Source organism: Phocoena sinus, chromosome 3 (assembly GCF_008692025.1).
Source record: "Phocoena sinus isolate mPhoSin1 chromosome 3, mPhoSin1.pri, whole genome shotgun sequence".
Classification (NCBI taxonomy): domain Eukaryota; kingdom Metazoa; phylum Chordata; class Mammalia; order Artiodactyla; family Phocoenidae; genus Phocoena; species Phocoena sinus.
In genome coordinates this window covers 91,348,564-91,371,286 of record NC_045765.1, presented here as the reverse complement: position 1 = coordinate 91,371,286, position 22,723 = coordinate 91,348,564, and the positions used below count along the sequence as shown (strand labels likewise).

General features: G+C 35.7%; 1 protein-coding gene and 1 long non-coding RNA gene across 3 annotated transcripts in view; both read left to right on the top strand.

Moving 5' to 3' along the window:
• Positions 1 to 14,292, top strand: part of FAM174A (family with sequence similarity 174 member A) — a 34,952-nt gene extending 20,660 nt beyond the window's left edge. The window contains exons 2-3 of one of the 2 annotated variants that reach the window (XM_032625101.1): positions 1,451 to 1,585; positions 13,729 to 14,292. In XM_032625101.1, coding sequence (XP_032480992.1) covers positions 1,451 to 1,585; positions 13,729 to 13,732 — 139 coding nt within the window. In that variant the 3' untranslated portion in view covers positions 13,733 to 14,292. Of the gene's footprint in view, positions 1 to 1,450; positions 1,590 to 13,728 lie in introns of those variants that run through there. The other variant, XM_032625102.1, reaches the window with a different exon arrangement.
• A 167-nt stretch (positions 14,293 to 14,459) lies between these two features.
• LOC116752229 overlaps positions 14,460 to 22,723 on the top strand; it is a 51,736-nt gene continuing 43,472 nt past the window's right edge. The window contains exon 1 of the long non-coding RNA XR_004349431.1: positions 14,460 to 15,089. This is a non-coding gene — a long non-coding RNA (uncharacterized LOC116752229). The remainder of the gene's footprint in view (positions 15,090 to 22,723) is intronic.

Genomic DNA, 22,723 nt, shown 5'->3' with positions numbered 1-22,723 from the left:
CTGATGCTTAGTAAGACTCAAATATTTCTTAGTAAGACTCAAATATATATACACACACAGGACAGTTTGTCTCCTAGGGGTCCCCACTATCATTTTTACAGAGGCTCATATTGCTCTATACTTGGTGCTATAGTTGTAGTATTTCTTATCACACTTATTACCTCATACAAAGTGAATCAGAATTTAAGTAAACTTATTCGTTATTACTTGCTATCTTCTGTTTTGTTTTTAAACTCCCATAGATACTTGTGTGAAACATTTTTCTGTGTGTATGGAGTTGAGGTTGTTACGTTGGAGGTGATATAGGCATTGATTTCAGGGTCAGATTTGGATCACTGAACTAGAATATGATGTCACTCAGACCCTCAACAAATATTTAAGGGGAATCTTAATCAGACACTGTGCTACAAAGTAGTAATACAGTGGTGAACATGATAGGCATGGGTTCTCCCCTCATGCAACTTAGTGGGAGAGACAGGCAAATAAACACTCAAATAAATACATACATAGCACACATAAATGCAAACTGAGATAAATAATTAGAAGGAAAAGAACAAGTTATTTGAGAGAGAAGGAGACAGTAGGGTTCTAAATCATGAGACGCCTTCATATATATACAGATAATAGTTAAATATTAAAATATTTTCTCTCCTCTAGAGCAGTAGTTCTCAAACTTTAGTTTGCATCAAACTCACAAGGAGTGGTTGTTCAAACACTGGTTTCTGGGCCCCAAATTCAAAGTTTCTTACTCACTAGGTCCGGGTGGGCATGAGGATTTGCATTTCTAATAAGCCCCTAGATGACTGTGATTCTGCTGATCCAGAGGACCACACTTCAAGAACCATTGATCTAGGATAGTGGCTTTCAGTACATTGGAGACACTTGTAGAACGTTAATAAGCTATTGATGTCTAGTTCCTATCCCTGGAAATTATAATTTAATTGTATGGCGGTATGGCCCGAGTAAGGAGCTTTTTTAAATACCCTAGGTGATTCTGATATGCAGCCAGGAGTGTACACTACCTAGTCTAGAATTTGAGTGCATATATACATACAGTTTCATAGTGGGGCAGAAAGTACCTAACGCTGCACAGTGGTAAGAAGGCATGGAGGAGATGGAGAAAAGGCTGGAACATAAGCCTTCAGTAAAAATATTGTACCAGAACTAAGACTTGAGGGATTATCTATCAACATTATACGTTGACAGAAAGAGAAGAAGGTATGTCAGACAGAAGAAATGGTGATGGCACACAAACATACAGGAGTAGCTTTTGTTTAATTAATAATCCTAGGTGGTAAATTGGTTTCGTTTCTGAAATGTAAACATTCTGATATTGAATGCCTCCAATGTCAGAAACTGGGATAATTTATTTTTAGTTTACAAGTAAGTATAAAGATCATGTATACCATATTCAAATAATTTTTATTCATTAATATGTTCTATTTAATAGGATGAGAAGAAGAAACCGAAAGACTAGGAGATATGGAGTTTTGGACACTAACATAGAAAACATGGAATTGACACCTTTAGAACAAGATGATGAGGATGATGATAACACATTGTTTGATGTCAATCATCCTCGAAGGTAAGTGTTGAGCAGTTTAATTCCATGAGTCAGGAGGTACTTTGACAAGTAAACTGAAAAAATAAAGTAGAATTTCGTTTAACAGTTTGTATCCTAAATGATTATTTTCAGTTCTGTTTAATGAAGTTCTTTGTGATACCCAACCAATAGCTCACATTCGCATTGCTTTGCTAAAAGAGATGTAAACAATAGAATATCATCCCCCAAAGAAATCATTATTGTAAATCTCCTTGAAGAGCTTGGTCCTTTTAACTGCTGCATAATAATAATTCTGTGTGTGTGTGTGTGTGTGTGTGTGTGTGTGTGTGTGAGAGAGAGAGAGAGAGAGAGAGAGAGAGGGAGGGAGGGAGGGAGGGAGGGAGGGAGATTAGTAAACTTGATTTTCTTTTTGCATTCTGAAAATATTTTGGTTTTAGTCTGGGTTATTCTATTTGTAAACAGTGTTTTTGGCAGAATTGTGGGACTAATCGTCAGTGGTCTGACAGTGTGGCTATAACGTCTATTCTCAGATCTATTCTCACTGAGTGTTAAGACCTTTCCTAAAAGGTTTGAATAAACAAAGTTATATGGATATAGACTAGTTTCAATGCAAATAGAATGAGGAAAGGAGGCAATAAAGGTTCCACTCAATAGGGAAAGACATGTTGGAATAGAGGAGGAATTAGTTGGATGAAGGAAAACTGGAGTCCAGAATCAGGTGCATATAGAAAGAGTACAGAAATCTGGGGGTTAAAAAAAAAGACTCAACAAAAATTGGGCTATTAAATCAAATACATATGAGCTTTTAGTTGCTGGTCATTCATTCATTTAATAAAAATACATTCATGAAATGCCATAAAATAGTATTAGAGACCTGATATATAAACATGAACAAAACAACTGTATTTGTTCATTAGGGATTCAGTCTCTTAGTGAAAATAAACATGAATAGAATACATAAAAATGTTTTTATTTATAATATTCTAAAGTTTATTTAGAACATTCAAATATACCCCCTGAAAGACCTTAAATTGCCTATAAAGTATTGTACAATGCCCATTAAGTCTAATATTGCCAGTTGTTGACTGCTGCTTTAGGTGTGAACCTGATGAAGTTGTTTGCATGCATTTAGGAGCCACTGTGTGTAATAGATACTTATCTTTACACACTAGAATGACAGTAATTGTGAAATACAGTTGGGAACTGAGACTGACTGAGGGAACACCTCACCATTTCTCTCATCTTGGGCTCACCCTACAGAAGGTGCTTGTTGAGGAGGATGGGGGGTGAAGTCTCACTTTTTATATAATTATTTTCCTTTAATTTTCAGCAAAGTTTTTATAGTATTTAAAGAGTGTGGTATTTGTAGTATTTTAAAAAGCTAAATGCATACGAGGTACCTCTTCTGTACACAACAGAAAGGGAACACAAAAAAGGAAGCTGTTGACTTCGGAAGTCGGGGTTGTTTCCAAAGAGGAACTGAATTTGAAGCCCAGTTTGTCTATTTTAAGTGTGCTTGACAGTCAGAAGCAACCACCCAGAGCTTAGTAGTTGTGAAAAATGATAGTTGTTCAGAATGCAAGCAGCAGAAAATGTCTGGAATGCAGCCTGTTGTGTGTGCACATGTATTTATACATGAAAGGTGTTATACCTGGGGATCAGCTGTGACAAGTCATGGGGATGGGCAAGGTCTTTTTTTTTAGCAAAATAGGAAGAATTTTTTTTTTTTTTTTTGCAGTACGCGGGCCTCTCACTGTTGTGGCCTCTCCCGTTGCGGAGCACAGGCTCCGGACGCACAGGCTCAGTGGCCGTGGCTCAGGGGCCCAGCCGCTCCGCGGCATGTGGGATCCTCCCGGACCAGGGCACGAACCTGTGTCCCCTGCATCGGCAGGCGGACTCTCAACCACTGCGCCACCAGGGAAGCCCGGAAGAATTTTGTAGTCTTTTAAGGAGTTTGGTAGTGCCCTGCTATCATTGGAGAACTATTGATGCTGCTTGACTGAAATATATGTAATCAGATAACGAGATCTGTGTTGTAGTAGTGGGGAAAGTGGCCTAAGAGTGATGAAGAGGGACAGAACTAGGGAAGGGAGGAGGGGCATAAAGAAGGGGACAGTTTCCATGAGATATAATTACCTGTAGCCATCTTTTATTCTGTATTTTGCTTCATCACAGACCTTTCTCCCATATTTATCCCTCTCTTATGCCCTGCTTCTCATGAATCTTGCATTCCATTAGGCAGCTAGACATTAATCAGAGTTACATAAACAAAGAAAGAATAAGAATAGGGTGGTGTGAGAACCAATAGAACACTTAACCAAAAACACATGGTCCAGAAAAGCCTCTTGGAAGTGACATGTAAACTGAGACTTGAGACATGAGTAAAAATTAGCTAAATGAAAGGTGAATACAGGGGCAGGAGTTGGAGACAGAACTGCAGTCACAAAGTACCAGAAGCAAAAGAGTATAGTATAGTGTATTCAAGAAACTCAAAGAAGTTAAATATATGCTATATTAATATGTGTGAAATAAATGAACGGGTGGATGAATGATTTTTGAGCTTTGAATGCAAAAGGAAGAGGGTAAGGCAGAACAAAGAATCAGAAGGCAGGCTGTGATCCATGTTAATCAGTTAGAAATTATTCTACAGGTTACAAAGAGACACTTGGAAAATTTTAAGACAGGGAAAACAATCAAAACTATAGTTCGAAGATTACTGTGCATAAATAGGAGACGAGTAAGATAAGGAGTAAGGTGACCAGGAAGAAGACCCGTTAGATGGTACACATACATGGGGTGGCCTGTGCTAGGTGATAGCAAGAGAAGTAGAGAGGAGTGAATTATTCAAGAGGCTTTGAAAGGTATTATCAACAAGATTTAGGTATTGTGTTTGGGGGGTGAAAGAGAGAGAAATGGTAATAATGGAGAAGCAGTTTTGGGAGTAATGATAATGATAACTATCAGTGATAACTGATAGTGAAATCAGCTTGAATTTTTTAGTATTATGATACCATTTACTTAAAAAACTTAGAATAAACTTTAACGTACATATGTCTAGATTAAGTAAGGAGAACAGCACACTGTTAAGTGTACTTACCTATTCATTCATTCATTCATCCAATAAATGAATGATGTAGCAGCTAGTTTATACAGCAACTATTTAATGCCTGGCACTAGTCTAGGTGCTTGGAACACATTAAAGCAACAGAATAGAAAAGGCAAATTTTTTAAATCCTGACTTTGTGAAGCTTAGCTTCTAGTGGGGAAGAGGTGAGATTGGGGGGTTGACAGTTCATTTTCATTTTTACTTTTCCTTCTATATACTTCTATGTTATTTGATTTTTTTTTCTTCAAAGAGCATATGTTCATACATTACTTAAAAAGAAAAAACTTTTTGTCTGGGAATAATTTCAAATCTACAGAAAAGTTATAGGAATAAAAATAGTACAAAGAGTATCCTAAACTTTTTATCTAGAATCACCTTTCCTTAACATTTTACTTTATTTGTTCTCTTGTGTTCTCTCTTTCCTCACATAATATAGATATGGAAGATTGCATCCCTCTCATTTTATATTTAAGTGATGTTCTGGTATTTCCTTATAATTAGATTCAGAGTATGCATTCTTGGTGGAAATACTACATAGATCTTTCTACATCCTTCTCAGGATATTGTATCTGGAGACACATAGTGTCCATCTGTCCTTCAGAAGCAGTGGTAATTGTGATGTACCTCTTCAAGGTTTTGTCTAATTTCTCTAGTATGCACTGTTTTTTTCCCCTTTGCAACTAATAAATAGACATTTTAAAATCATGAAAATATTTTGCTTATCATCAACATTTCCCCCTAGGTTTAGTACCCATTTGTCATGATTCTTGCCTGATCTAATCTTCACTATGATAGTTGCAAAATAATGATTTTCCAACCACAACATTTCCTCCATATTTACCATTCAGCATGGACACTGTACTGTAAGCAAGAGCTTACCATCATTTCTTCTTTTTCTACCTATCTGTGTGCCTATCTAACTATATATCTATCTATCTATCTACTTACCTATCTATCTACTTATTGACATTATGGAATCATGATTTTCTCTTTTTTCAAAGGTTTATAATTCACTGATGTACTTGCCAGTGGGAGCCTCTTCAAGCTGGCTTCTGTGCACTTGTGACTTGCTCCCTTTTTTTTTTAAGCACTTCCTTACATTTTGGCCTAACAAGGCGTTCCAGGCTCATTTTGTACCTACCCTGCTACAGCCATGGAATCAACCATTTCTCCAAGGAGGCTTAGTTCCTTTGGGTACTAGGTGAGCTCTTTGTTACTGGGCGTTCTTGCTTCTTGGCCCTGTCAGCAGACAAGCTTATGAAATGTATACATAAGCGCACATGCGCACGCACACACACACACACACACACACACACTCGTGCACACTTATACATGCATATTTGCATATATGTGCATACTTTAGATATTATTACTTCACACCTCCCATTCTACCATTCCAGTCCATCCCCACTGGGTTCTTTCTTGCCTTCTTCCTTTTCCATAGTGGCATTTTTCTTGTTCATTGTGTTAAGAATGTCTCCCAGCAACATCCTGGCTCCCAGCAACATCAATATGTTTACTTCTTTGCTCAATCTTATAATAAAACTAATATAGTTTCAGAATTGCTTTGCCTAGAGCACTACAATAAACAAATCTACCAAGAAGAGTTTAGGATTTGTTTGCAGTTTTCTTCTCAGAGCCTCATCTTGCCCAGGACTGAGGGTAGTCAGATACAGTAAGTAATTTGGCTTAGTTCTTTTTTTTCTCCCCTCTTCTATGTGGTTGTAATAGTCATTTGAAATATAATTTAAGTCATTTGCTTGCTTCTGTTTTAGATTTATTCTGTCCTTCCCATTTTTACTGTTCTTTTTAAATATGAAAAACACTAACATGCTTCCAAAAGTAAAAACTATACCAAAAAATTTTAAGAATATACACCCACTCACTCTCTGGCACACTCAGAGAAGTAGCACTCCCTCATATCCCTTCCACTCCATTCTTCCCATCTCACCCATTGTAGATAATCAACTTCATTATTTTCTGGTTTGTCCTCCTGTGGTTCTTTTGATGAAAGTTGGTTGGAATATGTTATTTCTTATGTTTCTCTTCTTTCTTACACAAGAGGTAGCATATAGTGTATATTCTTTTATATTTTTTGGTTGCACTTAATAGTATCTCTTGTAAGTCATGCTACATAAGTTCATAGAGATTTTATTTTTCACAGCTACATAGTACTCCATGTTGTGTATGTATCATGATTTATTGAATCAGTTGCCTATGCTCTGATGTTTAGGTAGTTTTCAATGATTTTGCAATTACAAATTATACTGCAATGAATAAACCTACACATACATATTTTTATATTATTGGAGGTGTATGCTCAGGGTAAATTTATAGGAGTGGGATTATTAGCAAAGGGTGTGAGGTCATTTTTAACCATGAATATTGGAGGTGCCTATGATATCCCAGAGGACATAGCAAATTGGATGGATTCATTTTTTCACTAAGAGCAATGATAGACTATCTGCCATGTATCCCCAGGCACTCTACTAAGCTCTGGGGATACAGTGGTGAACAAAAATGGACAAAATGCCCAGCCTCATATAGTTAACAATAGATATACATACATAGGCCAGAAATACAGAACAAAGAAGTCTGAGCTAGACTTAGGATTCCCAATTATTGTTTTTTGACCTTGCTGAAACCAGAGGTAATGCTCTTCTCTAAGCCCGACCTACTTTTGCACCTTTTAAAATGAGCAATAAGATGGATATTTCAGGGTGCCAAGAAGCAAAGACCAGTTTTTCTATTCCCCTTTTATTTTCTTCTTCAAACAGCATTAAATAACACCTACACTGATTTTAGATCTCTACTGTGATTTTTTTTCAAGGTCTATGCACACATCGACCTCTTTTTCTGTCTCTCACTTTGAGGAAGGTAGACTCATTTCTTTTCTAGTAATGGACAGAAGTTTCAGAGAAGTGTGGATAGAGGTGTGTTTGTATTCCTATTACCTTCTGTAACTTAGAGATTATTTTCTGTTGAGATATACAGTCCAAACTCTATTACTTCATTTGAAGTAGATTCAATGGTCAGGACTTTCTCTGATCTTCCAATGTTGGTATTAGATATTAAACATGCATTATTATGCCATCAATTTATTCAACATTTCAAATTTATCTTGTGGGAAAGATGCACAGATCTTCCTTAGCTTACAATGGGGACATGTCCTGATAAAGCCAGTGTAAATTGATGATATCGTAAGTCAGAAATGCATTTAATAAACCAAACTTAACTGAACATCATAGCTTAGCCTGGCCTACCTTAAATGTGCTCAGAGCACTTATATCAGCCTACAGTTGGGCAAAATCATCTAACACAAAGCCTGTTTTATAATAAAGTGTTGAATATCTCATGTAATTTATTGAGTACCACACTGAAAGTGAAAAACAGATCGGTATGAGTACAAAATGGCTTTAAGTGTATCATTTGTTTACCCTCGTGATCGCATGGCTGATTGGGAACCATGGTTCCCTGCCACTGCCCCGCATCACAAAAGAGGAAAGATAATGCTAGCCTGAGAAAAGATCATAATTCATAATTTGAAGTATGGTTTCAACTGAATGCATATTATTTTCACACCATGATAAAGTCAAAAAAAATTGTTAAGTCAAACCATCATAAGTTGGGGATTATCTGTATAGATCCTATTGTAACTCACTTTAATAACAGCTGATAATCATGGTTAATGCCATTTGTTGCTCTCAATAAAAGGGAAAAATCAATACTTATATGGAGAGTGTATCACAAGGTCTTCGTAGGCCCTGAAAGAGGATTTTCAGGAAGGGCTTCCCAGAGCAGTCATATAAATGGTAGAAAAAAGCAAAGGAATGTATGACAGTGGTAGAGAGAATGTCTTTAGAGGGATAAAATCAGGCAGGGGTCCTATCACTGAGCCAGGGGGAAACCTGGACAGAGTGGGGTAGCAGAACTATAATAGGTGTATAGTAAATACCTGCCTTAGTGCAGGATGTACCAGACACTGTGCTAGGCTCCTTAACAATGAAATCATCAAGACCCTCTTGCAGGGTAGTTTCTATTGCTCTCACTTTAAATGATAGGAAAACTGGGGCTTCCCAGGTGGCGCAGTGGTTGAGAGTCCGCCTGCCGATGAAGGGGACACGGGTTCATGCCCCGGTCTGGGAAGATCCCACATGCCGCGGAGCGGCTGGGCCCGTGAGCCATGGCCACTGAGCCTGCGCATCCGGAGCCTGTGCTCTGCAGGGGAAAAGATAGGAAAACTGAGGCTCAGAGAGTTTAAGTAATCTTGGCTTCTCTTCCTGCTGCAATCTCATCTCATTTTTCAAATATTTATTTGATTTATACCCATAAAAAGAATAATTCTAAAGTCTCTTCATTCTGTCTTCTATACAAGCACTCGCTATTGTTCATTTTTCAAATGGGACCCCCAAAATTAGGAATATAAATATTATTATTTGCCTGCCTTGCCAACTGCAGTGCAGAATCATTAGTCTACAGTATAACTGCTGGTGATTCTTGTTGGATGTCTTACTGATGTTTCTTTCATTGTTTAAGTGCTTTCTAAAATTAGTTCATCTTCATTTTCCAAATTCTATCCACAAAATAACGGGAAGCAAGTCATTTCCAGAGAGGTAAATTAATTTCCTTGCTTAAAATTTCATCACAGTATAAAACTATCCTTTTGTAGTCAGCTCTTTCTGAGAGGGGTATTTTTAATGTGGCTTTTAGTACATAAAAATTTTAATAGTAATTGTTGGTGGCTAGAATTTGGAGTACTTATTTTTAAATTTCTTTGCATTAGATTGAACCATATGAAACTGCTAGTATATGGTTTAACCTAAATTTCCTGAAGGAAGTTTATTATTTCATGTAATAAGATATAACAGGTAGGGCCAACTCCAGGCACAGTACATCAGGGCTCTGGCTTCTGTTCTTCATGATCCCTTTGACTCTGACCATCTTCAAGTGCGGGCTTCATTCTGAGGCCAATAATAGGATGGTGCCAGCAGTTCCTATAATCATGCCCAGAATAGTAATTTTCAGTGGAAGTTAGGGACCAGCTATCTTGTGTCTCCTTCTTAGGAATGAGAATAGTTTCCCCAGAAACTCTGTTTAACAGAGTTTTGTTTTTGTTTTTCATATCATTGGTTATGTGATCATTCCTAAACTAAACACTTGCAAGAAAAATGGAAGTACCATGATTAGTTCAGAATTATTATCTGGGGTTGAATGGATATTGAGGAGTTAACCATCCTTACCACTAGATTTAAGCATTGAGGTTAATACAGTCAAATTGGGAAAATTTGTAGGTATGTGGAAAAAATTGCTCAAGCAGTTTAGTTAATGTGACTTCTCTTGAATTTGCTATTGATATCCTAATTTTGTATATTAGAGGTAATTTGTTTGGTTACTGAAACATTTTGTGCAAAGGAATTATAAAACTGAAAACCAAATATCAATTCTTTAACAATTGTGTAGGACGTTTTAGCTCTCTCAGATAGAAAAACCGATGAGTAATCAGAGACAGCTGTATATTAACTAAAAATTACCTTCATTTTTCTTTAAAAAAATGTTGGAAATAAATACTCATAAGCAGTCTCAAAAACGCAGTTTAAAACAGTGCTTTACAACACAAAACAAGTGGAAAAAATACCTTGTTACTCTGTTTGATTTCTGCTGAACAGTAAAGTTATTATTATTATTTTATATTGATGTACACTAAAGGACATTTTGGCAATCTTGGTAGCAGCTTCTAAAAGCTAGTACTGCTATCACTTCAAGGCTATTCTAGTGATTTCTGCCACGTATGTAATTTTAAAAACTCTATATTTGCTTTTTAGCTACTTCCATTCTGCTTCATTAAATTTAGTATTGTATTGTATGTGTTCATTACATTTGTGCTCAATGTTACTTGGCTACAAAGTATTTTCTGGTTATTAACATCAGCATATCACAGTCAGGAAGCAGATTTGATATAAGTGTGTTAACCAGAAACTCTCATTAAGAAGATCTTATTCAAACAGTTATCAATTTGAAAATAGTTCTAATTTCTAAATCACTACTTTCAATGTGGAGCATAACATTTTATCAGAATAAACACTAAGGTTATTCAAAGTAAATAGAATATGTATAGGAATATGTCAAAGTACTAATGCTTATTTTAGATAGAAATTGGTATTTAAGGATGTCCAGTGTGTGTTACTAGTAGGATAGTCTGTAGTTTACCCATTTAAAGGGAACTATGCTGTCTTTGTCATTATTTAAACAGGTAATAAAAGAGAACCTTCATGTAGGGTTTTGGGGTTTTTTGTATGTTTTACTTTTTTGTGGACATTGAGCCTTAGAAGAAAATTTGCCTTGCTCCATTCATCATCACAGTGTCCTTATTGGTTAAGAACATGAATAATTTGTATATTATTTCAACAAATGATATGTAACATTAAATTCTGTTTGGTAATGCTGTTTTCTCATCTCAGCACATGGTCTAGAGTTGCCCTGTCTAATATGATAGCCGCTAGCCATATGTGGCTCTTCAACATTTGAAATTTGAGTAGTGTGACTGAGGAACTGAATGTTTAATTTTATTGGGTTTTAACTGATTGAAATTTTAATTTAAATTGCCAGATTGCTATTGTGTTGGACAGTACAGACCTAGAGCAAAAGTGTTTGACTGATCTGGTCTAAACTAATTCTGTCAAATGGAAACTTACAGAACAGTTGAATCACAAGTTTCTGTTCATATAGCAGTTGATCTATTTAATAAAATGTTTACTTACTGCTTTGGTTCAGGAGTTATATTCTGCCATGACAGTCTGGATTGCTGACTCTCTGAGGTATATAGTGGGATAGTTGGGCGTGGGACGCAGAGCATAGCCACCTGTAAGGTTGATTTATGTGAATGGGGTTGCAGGACAGTACAGGGACAAGGACCTCAAGTTTATGGACAGAAAAAGTCCTAAACACAATTATTAAGGCATTAACTTTTCCCATCATTCTCAGATAGTGTTCACTCTTTAAAATCCAAAGATATTATCTCTTCTTTAAAAGGACCAGGGAGGAAAAAAAACTCCAGAAATCTAATATTTGCAAATGTATTTAAATGAACAAAGAATAACAATACTCTTGACTACACTAGGACAGTTTTTCCTTTCAAACTTGATTTGGTTTAATAGCCATTTTGATAGTTTAAGATTTTCCCAGTTAGCTCTTAGTTTGTCCTTGAAAATGTCTTTTTTTATTGTATCATTGCATAATGTGTAGAGACAGAACATTCTTGAAGCTTGAAAAATACTCACACTGAGGTTTCCATAAAATGTATTGATACTACAGACTTGCTTTACCTCATAGAAAAACATGTGGTAAAAATATTTAACATGAGATCTACCCTCTCAAATTTTTAGTTACATAATACACTACTGTTAACCTTAGGTGCAGTGTTATTTAACAGGTCTCTAGAACTTATTCATCTTGCATAACTGAAACTTCATACCCTTTAGAGTAGCAATTCCCCATTTCCCTTTCCCCTCAGTCCCTGGTAACCACCATTCTACTTTCTGCTTCTGTTAGATTGACTATTTCTTGCTACAAGTAGTAGAGAACCTAGAATTACAGAGACTCGAAAGTCTTTTCCTATCATAAGAAGTATGCAGCAGTTGACTCCTGGCATCTATTCAATGGCGGTTTGATTACAGGATCTCTACATCTATGCAGTTTCCCCAAATCTTTTCTGATGTTTGTTTTATCGTGGTTATATGGCTGCTTCCATTTTAGCCATCACATCTGTATTCCAGAAAACAAAATAGTGAGAGGCAAGAACCCAAGCCACATCTGTCTCTTTATCAGGAAATCAAAATTTCTCAGAACTCTCCCCTTCCCCCCAACAGACTGCCACCCTACTTTGCTCACAAAAAAATCAGTATTTTTATTAGCAAACAAAAAGGAGATAATAAATATTGAGCAGACAGCTTATAATATGTCACTCTGGCTATTCAGAGTGTTTTCTGAAGGTTAAATTTGGCAACTGGCAAAAGAGAAATGTTGGGTTTGGAGTTGGGGGTCACTAAATGTAGGCATGAATTCTGAGGAATTATTTATTGTTCATGAGTAGCAGGTTTTTTAATGACCTTCAATATATATTTTTAAAAAGCTTAAATTTACCCTCAAATTAAAATTTATTAGAATCTCATTAGCTTGTAATAATCTAATCCTTTAGAGGTCTATTATAGATTGCTTACTAAAGATTCAGACAAAACAATAAGTTGGAAGAGAGTATTACTCATTCTCATAGGTATCTCCAGTGAAGTTCTATGTGTTAATGATGATTATAAAGGACGGTTTATTAAGTTAGTAAAATCTGCACACCTTTGGCTTTGGTTGGACTATGTGCTTTCGGTTGTAATGGCTCTTATTAGCAGAAGTTTCTTGGAATCTATGGTTTGGATTACGTAGCAGTAAAGCCTGATGTATAATTAGAATTAAAGTCTATAAAAATATGTGATGAAAATATAGCCTCATATTACCATAAACTAGTCAATAAGGTAAGAAAATGGGCAAATTTGCCCATTATATAGTTTAGAGAAAACCTTATCTTCTGTATGGATAAATTTTGTAACTGTATTATAAATATTAAAAGCATTTTTTATTTGTTTCATTGAATATACTTCCAGGCCTGTGACTTCAATTAATCCTCATTTCTGAAGGTTTAGACATAGGATCAGTTAAGAATTGTGTTTATAGAAACAATACATAAATAACTACATTGTATACTTAAGTCAACTAAAGTTGTTTATGAATATTATATAAGGATATAACTTTAGTATGACTATGAAATAGCCTTTAATTACCCACAATAATTATATATAAAATCCCTTTGAAAAAGTTAGAATTATAATTTGAAGAATATTATCTGATATAATTAATATAGACAAAGTAATCATGTGTTTTATTGGTGCCATTCATTATCATTTCCTTAAATACTTTCATTATCTTCTGTCATTTCAAATCTTTGGGAATATTTTTAAATGTGTTTAAATTTGTTCCAGGATGGGCATTTATAGTATTTTTATTTTCCTTGCAGATAAAAATGTGCCTTTTGATGAGAGGACTTCATCTTTCTACAATGAAGAGCAGAATTTCTATGTTTAAGGAATAAAAAGCCACTTTATCAATGGGGGGGGGTATTTAAGTTACATATATTATGATAACCTTTAATTAATTTCTTATTGCAATAAATACTGTATCATTTTGTTATGTATTTCTCTGTATAGAAGTGCTCTTAATGGGCTCAGAGTTGTTGGGAATAAATTGTACCATAACAGAAATTTGAAAACTACTTTAAAGCAGGGTATTTTCTGATCAGTTTTTCTTTCTTGCTTACCTTATTATTGTAAACTGTTTACATACTAATCAGTTTTTTTTTTTTTTTTGGCCAGTTAAGGTTTTGTTTTGTTTTGTTTTTTTTCCTGGAACTATAATTCCCAACAAACAACTGGTGTGTAAAAACAATTTAAAAATTTCTTTACCAAGATGTATTTCCCATTTTTGTGGGGAAAAGAAGCCAAATTTATTACTTTGCATTTGGGTTTTTTGAATATTAAAAATGTCTGAGTTGTATGCAAAACAATAAATATGATTTAAAATACTTTTAAAGTGGTACAGAATGTGTTTACAAGATAAACACAACACTATAGAATTACATATTAACATATGTATTTTATTTGATTTCTAGAAAAATCTGTCAAAAAGTTATTGTATTTTAGCAACTTCCTTGTTAAATTATGATACTACTTTGATTAGATATTTCAGAAACCAGTGAATTTCAAAGCCATTTAATATATTTACAGTATTGTGAGAGAGAGAGAGAAGTAATGGTGAAAACATTCCCATCACATTATGACATAGGAGAGTAAGGAATTAAAGTATGTGTATAGACCTTGGAGTCAGACAGACCTAGATACAGAGACTGACTTCATTATCTTCTGAACATGTATTTAACACTATTGAGCTTCAGTTTTTCACATTCTAAAAATTAGAGGAGACCTTAAAAGTATGGGTCACAAACTCCTTTGCCAAGAGGGACCATGGAGGTAATTTAAATGTGTGTGTCAGGATAGGCTAGTCATATAGTAGTAACAGATGGTCCCCAAATCACAGTGGACTAACAGCAAAGATTTATTTCTCATTACTCTGCCCATTTGTTACGGACTGTGATTCTGCTCTTCATTGTCTTTTCTCCAGGGCCAAGGCTGATGGAGAAACCTCTGCCTGGAATACTGCCTCGTAGCTAAATGTCCAGATGTGGTGAACTGCATGCTAGTTCACAAGCTTCTGCCCTAAAGTGATATATTTCATTTCCATCTACATTTTATTGGCCAAAACAAACCCTGGAGCCACTCTAGAGTTCAGCAAGGCAAGGTTAGGTAATCCTCTAGCAATGAGGTAAGTTGGAGTATTTGGCCACTTAAAATGCCAACTTAGTTGGCATTTTACCTATATGCTAACTGGCAACTTTATAAGAAATATATAGTTTCTCTAGGTTACTACTTTAAAAAGAATATCTTTTAACTGAATGTGAAATTCTGACATGTTGGTTAAAAACGCTCTTATTTCATTACTTTCATATAGTCATTCCTGAACTGCAAATCTACTATTTTAATCATCATCATAAGTCACACTTTGATTAAAGTGCCAGATAGTACAAAAAATTTTATTTAGCTATGTAAATAAATTTTCATTAGATGTGTAACAAGCATGCTGATAAAATGGTTAGGATTTTCACCTATAAAGCTAAATATACATTATAAAATAGCTGGTGATATCTTGATGTTTGAAAACATGTTAACTATTCTCCTTTCCCTTTTGTACCTCCTTTTGGATGTTTTATTAGTAAGAGTCTAACCAAAATTAGAGATCAATGGAAACTAGTGTAATTGCATTCACAGCTCAGGAAGGGAGTAAATGGAGGGAAAGAATAGGTTTGGAGTATATAGCTGTTCTACGCTTGATCTGGAAGCCTGACCAACCACTGCATGTGGCTAGAAAATCAAGTCACTTCTTTCTGCCTAATTTCTCATAATTATAATTATTAGGTAAGTAACTACTACTGTGAAATCAAATCCTTGGGTTGGGTACTCAACCTACACCTTATCAGCTTCTTGCTGGTTCTGGAGTTTAGTTGTTTACCAAGGATATAATCTATTACCTTTAATCAACTATCCTCTTTTTTTTCTTTCTTTTTTTTTCTCTTTTAATTTTAGTTTTATTCATTTTTGCTTATTCAATATAGTTTTACCTAATTTACTTTCTAAAGTGAAGCAATAAAGGAAAAATTGTTTCATGTTTTAAGGTAAAAGAACTTGTAAGAAAAATTATTGAAGGGATGAGTGTAGTTAAAATAATCCATTTCATAAACATGTGTGATTGGAATACTTATTTCCCCAATACTCCTCAGTCTATCCCAGCACTTTCAAGGATGGCTTTCATAAACAGCTTTATCCCCAGTGACTTATAAAAATCCAGCAAAAATTATTCTCAGTACAGATGCTATGCTTGACTTACTAAGATAGATGTTTGATAGTCCCTGTAATTTCACATCAGTCCCTACATCAGAAGTTGAACATTTTTAAATCCCCAGTCTATATTTTGCCTGCCTGTATCAATAGCATGTTACAAGCAAGAGGTAAAGACAGAAGGGAAGAAGATAGAACAGGGACCTTCCCCAAAACTTTCATGTCTGGCTGGTTAAGAAACAATGGATGCTGCGTATTTCATTAAAAGATCCTATTATAGAGCATAGTATAGGATCTCTAGCCAGGTTTCTGGCTCTGTTTTTCATCTGACTCTAAATATGTGTGTTTTTACTTGGATTTCTCTCCATTGTAATTATACAGTTTCCTTCAATATTCATGTCATCAGGGATGAGGCAAAATTAGGGAGTTTTTCTCAAATAGGCATTTGAAGCAAAGTAAGCAAACATCTCTGATAGTTATTCCTCTTAATCTGCCAGGGTCCTTTTTAGGGCAACCTGGCCCCATACCTATTTTCATTACTTAATAAGGATTAGGAATATATTTTATCCTTTGACTCTGTTTACCCACTAGCCTGAAGAAAGTTCTTTACATAGGGTGGTTAGGCTGGGTTTTTTTGTTTTGTTTTTAATCCTTTATCTTCAAAACAGGAAGGATGGCAATCTTTAAGCTTCAGACTTTAGCTCTTATCTCTTTGTTTTACGTATATTTCCCACTGACTCTGTTGTTACTCTTCATCTGTGCATGGTCTAATCTCCCTCCCTAAAATTCCAACTGTATTTTACCCAGTAGGCTTCATGTGGGCTAATAGCTTCTTGTGGATAAATGACCTAAATTTTAGGTAGACAAGCACTAGTGTAGTCAAGGAGGTCCAAGAAGCCTGCAGATTTACTTGTTTCTAAGCAACAAACATGTGACCTTCAATTAGATGCCCTTGGCTTGTCAAATTTGCATTACACCATGCCCAGAGCTATGGATTTAACAAATCCTAAGATCTAAGGTAAAATCAATAGGTGTAGGCTTTCAGAGAAGATAAACACTATATCATTTCTGTTGATAATTATTTCTTTCTTGGAATATGGCAAGCTGGGCTTCAAAAAGTAATCATCCCAATTCTCTGGCTCATCTTTTCTAATGGATTTCAATATTCTGTTTTCAAGATATGGATAAGTGAATTTAATTTCACAATATCCCATAGTTTTGAGTTTTTTTCTTTTTTCAACTTTCTGGTAAAATAGACTTTGAGAGGTAGATCAATCAAACTTATTTTTAGCATCCATAAAGGTCCACTGTTTACTGTTCCTGAATTAGTTGCCTATCAAGGTACTTAACATTATTCCTAGAAAAAAACCCACTCTGGATATCTGTTCGCAGTTTTATTTACTTTTAACTCCTTTATGATGTACACAGTATAAAAAACAAATATATCTGGGGACCTGAAAGTCAAAACTATTAGCAGGACCAAAGGGACTCTTTATAGAAGTGTTAAAGAGTGAGATTTCTTTTCTGCAGAAAGGATGATGGTTCCTAGCCTATGGAAATTTTAAAAACTATATACATGTGCTGATCCCACACTCAAGAATTCATGTTATATCAGCATAGGGAGTGGCCTAAGTATCTGTACAATTAGAAAGCTCCATAAAAGATTCTGTTGTAATCTCAGATTGAGATCCTCTACCAGTCTGAAGATTAACCACATCATGATTAAGAGCAGAGCTTCAGAGACTAACAGATTTGTACTGTATTCTGGCTCCATCTTAGTTGTCTTCCATATTTCATTTTCCACAGTCTCTTATTCTCCACATATAACTAACAGTTCAGACTAACAACACAAGTGTGCTAAATGCTTTAGACTTGTTAATTCATTCAGTCCTCACAATAGCTCTTTCAGATTATTTTCATTTTGCAGACAAATATACTGAGGCTCAGAAAATTTGAAGAATTTGCTCTAAATCAAACAGCTATAAAGTAGCAGAATGGCCTACTGAATACGAGTTTAAGAAATTTATTTTTACTAATGTAAATCTCAGTTTCCAAAGAAAGGATAAGGTTGTTTATAAATGTATATACAATAAAAAGATAAAATAAATTTGAGGAGTTGAGGAAATTGAGGCACAGGGAGACAAACAGTAGGAAAATAAGGTCATACTATGATTTTATTGCCTCACATCTATGCTCTGAAATTCCATACATTTGTTATAAAGGTGTCATAAATGTCACTCAGTGTCACTCTGTTGCTAGTACAGAGACCAGAGGGAAAGTCAGCCTTAGCATTTCCCTCACCTCCTGTATCCAAATCAACACCATGTTCATATATACATACAGTCCAAGAGGACACTTGGCAGTACCCAACCTAATTTTTTTCCAATTTAAAATTATTGGACATATACTCTGTGGGCTTGATCATTAGTATATTAGTTTGCCATTTTTGTTGTGAAATGAACAGAAATGTTCTAAGAGAAAACCCTTATTTTGTTACTGGTTACTATCTCAGCCAATCTCCAGATTGAATTAGAGTCTCCTATCTAGGTACCTATCCTAACTAGGCTCTTCAGTTTTCTTAAGAAAATGCTAACTCTATCTCCACATCAGCATTTGTGTCTATCTTTAATTATATGCAATACTTATACTGCTGTATTTTATCAGACTGATTTATCAACAGCTTAGTAGCAAGAAGGTTTTTATAAAGATTGATAGTAGAAATCACTGGCCACCACTTTCTCTATATTCTGAATTTTATTCTTAGATTAATTTGGACTACCAACAACTGTAAAACTTCATTGTTTTACATTTTGTAGAATTGCTTTGGACTGTCTGGCATTATGAGAGAGATGTTATAAAAATATATAGCTGTGAAAGATATGTCATATTTAACCTGTTAACAATGAGTAAATTGTATACTGCATCACACCATATCTTTTTTTTTAACAAAAATCTATGAGAGATATTTACTTCAATTCAGTATCAGAAATGTTTGGGTTCCCATTGAAAAGCTAGTTTGATTTTTTGTTTTATACTCTGGCAATTTTTTAGCTGTGTAACTGATTCTTTTTCTTTGCCCACAAAACTCAAAGCTGAACCAGCAACCTCTGTTTAGCGAAGTACAACACGTTATGGTATTATTTTGTGTATTCACCTCATCCCTGGAGTATGTTTGTGTACATGGCTGTGTGTAACCAAAAGCCCAAATAGGAGATTCTTTTTCCTAATGTGTTGAAGTCAGGAAGTTTGTGGTTGATAGTGCTTCATTTATAGCTCAAGGAATTCAGGGTCAAGGTCTCTAAAAATGTTTTGGTATTTCCTTCATGGGCTTAAGATGATTGTTCCAGCTGTAGGCATCATTCCTTTGTTTGCAAAAGGAAGGAGGAAAAGACCAGAAGAAACATGGCTGGTCCTGATAAGAGGTGTTCCTACCGTCTATTATTTCACATCAAACCTCTTCAAAACTTGGTAGCTTAAAACAATTTATCATCATCACATATGCTTCTGTGTATTGACTAGGCTCAACTGACTGTCCTTACTTAGGATATCTCATGTGATTGCAGTCAGACTGTGGCTGGTGCTGGAGGCATCTGAAGGCTTAACTGGGCTCAGAGTCCAAGGTGACTCGCTCACGTGGCTGAGTTGATGCTGACTGTTGGCCAGGAACTCAGCTGAAATGCCTACATATGGCTTTGGCTTCTCATAGCCTGGCAGCTGTGTTCTGAGAGCGAACATCCCAAGAGTAAGTGTTAAAAATGAAAGCTGCAAGACTTTTAATGACCTGGTCTCAGGTGTTTTTGAATATTGCTTCTGACACATATTCTGGTCAAGAAAATAACTAAAGTGTCCTCAGATTCAAAGGGAGGAAATTACAGCCTACCTTGTCATGTGAGGAACAGCATGTGTGGGCATGGAGACAAGGGACCAGTGGAGAACATTTCTGAAGACTACCTACCACAGTCTGTTCTCTTGCTACCAGTATTCATGTTCGTTCATTCCACATGCAAAATAGACTTATTCCTCTACAATATCTCCCAAGTTGTATTCCATTATGACATTGGTTTAAAGTGTAGGATCTGTCATTTAAATGATGTTCAGGGGATGATGAGGGTCCAGTTTCTCAAATGCAGTTTCTCAAGCATGATTTTTCTCTAATGGAAGATCTTGGAACTAAAGAGACAAGTTATCTGCTCAGTAAACTCAGTAAGTTATCTACTCAACACAATATTACAATGGTGATACAAGGGTATGAAATTTGCAAAGCAAACAACAACTCCAATTTTAAAAGGGAGCGGGGTCTGACAGGAGGCACATAGCAGTCACTCATCCACAAGAAGTCTGAAATCTAGCTGAGCACATGTCACCAGTTCCTTGATTGAGGCTGAGTCCCGCTTCCTGAGAATGAGTCTGACACTTGGGTCTGCCTTCTAGTTTTCTGGCTATGCTCTCTAGCACTTCCCTTCTTTTCATTTAGAACTGGCCTATGTTTGCTGCTGAGTAGCTTTCTCAGCCTACTTGCTGCTTTTAGAAGGTTGGAGTCCCCAAGGGCTCTCTTTTATTGTGAATTGCTTCTATTCCTTTCAGTCCAGTTTTATTAGGGTTCACTCTATTAGACAAAAGCCATCCCCACAATTCTTTTTCTTTTATTTTAGGCTGAAAGACTCAAGTGTGGAATTATATCCTTAATATTCTTAGGAGCCCTATTTTCTGTAAGACACTCCGTGATATTCATAGAAGCTTTTTTGTTTTGGTTAAGGCCCTACCAGAAATGTTTCTGAGGTGTCAGTAAAGTGTGCTCTAAAGGCACCATTGAACTGAAATGTATTCTCCTGTTATGTGTTATTAGAAATATTCTGGGTTTGAGTTTTGCCCTGAAGACATTTCTTGTTTTGAGAAACCTCTTGCTGCCTACAAAGACTGGAGATGATAAACAGTTCTATTTCTGAGCCCAATAAATCCTATCTCTTTTCTTTTCCCTCTAAATTCTTCTATAAAACACTGAATATTGTCTTTTTTAGCTCATTCTTTCTCTATCTGTATCTTATCCTATTCATCTAACAGAAAATAATTGGCACTTTCAGCATTCTTCCTGGAAATCTCCTTTGCCTGATATATCAGTTCATTAGGACCATTTTCTATTTTTACATTACTGGAGCATGTCGTTACTAAACTTTGTCTAACTAAAAGGTTTCATATGACCTGGTTTCAAAAATTCCTGACCGTCACTCCTGCTATATCCTATCATTAAAATCAGTCACACAAAAAATAGGAGTTATAATGAGGAAGAAGGGAATGGGCATTTGGTAGGGAACTGACAACATTTGCTATCTTGAATAGAGCCACCTCTTTTCCAATGAAGACATCTCAAACTCTCTTCTAGTTGCTGCATCCAAATCAAAGTTTAAGATATGTAATCTTGATGATAGGTAATTTCACCAGCAGGGCCATGTGTAGTTCCTGGCTGTCTGGCAATTTATTAACTAAAAGGTAAATTGTCCCCAAAATATGCACAATGTTGGAGAAAGTATAGATTAACAATTATGAAACCATCCATTTGGAAAAAGATAGGATTAAGAAAATACAGAGAAGTAACATCCATAGACATTTTCAAATTCTGCTGATAAGAATAGCAAGGACTCCCTGAACTAGTGGCAGAGTAAGCTCTGGGTCAGCCAATCTTGTACTCATTCCATTTTTATGGTCCCTGGCTCTGCTGAGATGCTGCACAGATGTGATACTTCAGGCTGTTGTACTTTTCAAAAGCAATTGCCTATTTTTGTGTGTTGGGGAAGACTGGGAATTGTTTCATACCTTTTTTAGTGGAGCAATGACAGTCACAAGATTTTGCAATCCAGACTGGGTGTTTGGTCACCTACTGTTTTGTCCGAAAGTTAGGAGATTACCTGTGTCCAGTCAGTATCCTGTAGATGTAACTGTAGCTAAAGATCTTACCTAGTGAAGGTTTTTAATCTTGAATATTCTCTTTACTGAATAGCCTTTACATTCTGCCCATTCCCGCTCCCTTAACTTAATGGTCATTGCCTTGGAGTAATTTAAAATAATGTATATGGGGTAAGGCCAAATCCTTAATTGCATTTTTGCCTTCATACTAGTTGCATTTGCCTGGCTGCCTACCAGTTTTATCTCTTGCTAAGGTTGCTGCTTTGCTGCCATTGCGATGGCTTCTATTTAGGGTGTGAAATATGTTTGTTTGTTTGTTTCTAGGCCCCAAATTAGGGGATTCTCTGCCAATATAGATGTTAGACTGTAGGAAGAGAGTGTTTCTCTTACGAAAGTGGCCTTTCCTCCCATCTGTGCTTCCAAGCTATCTGCCTCTCACCTGGGTTCATCTAGCTCTTGTAGAATTTTCTTAAAGGTGGCAATAGAGCTAGCACTAGCCAACATTCCAATCAGTCCTCACTCTTCCCAACAGTACAGCCTCAGTCAGTGTATAGTTTGCTTCAACAAAGTTCATCAGATAACAATTTGACCAAATATTTTCCATTGTATCTGAAGTGTGACCAATTTTCCAGTGTCAAGTATCTAAGAGTTGACTTTTCATCT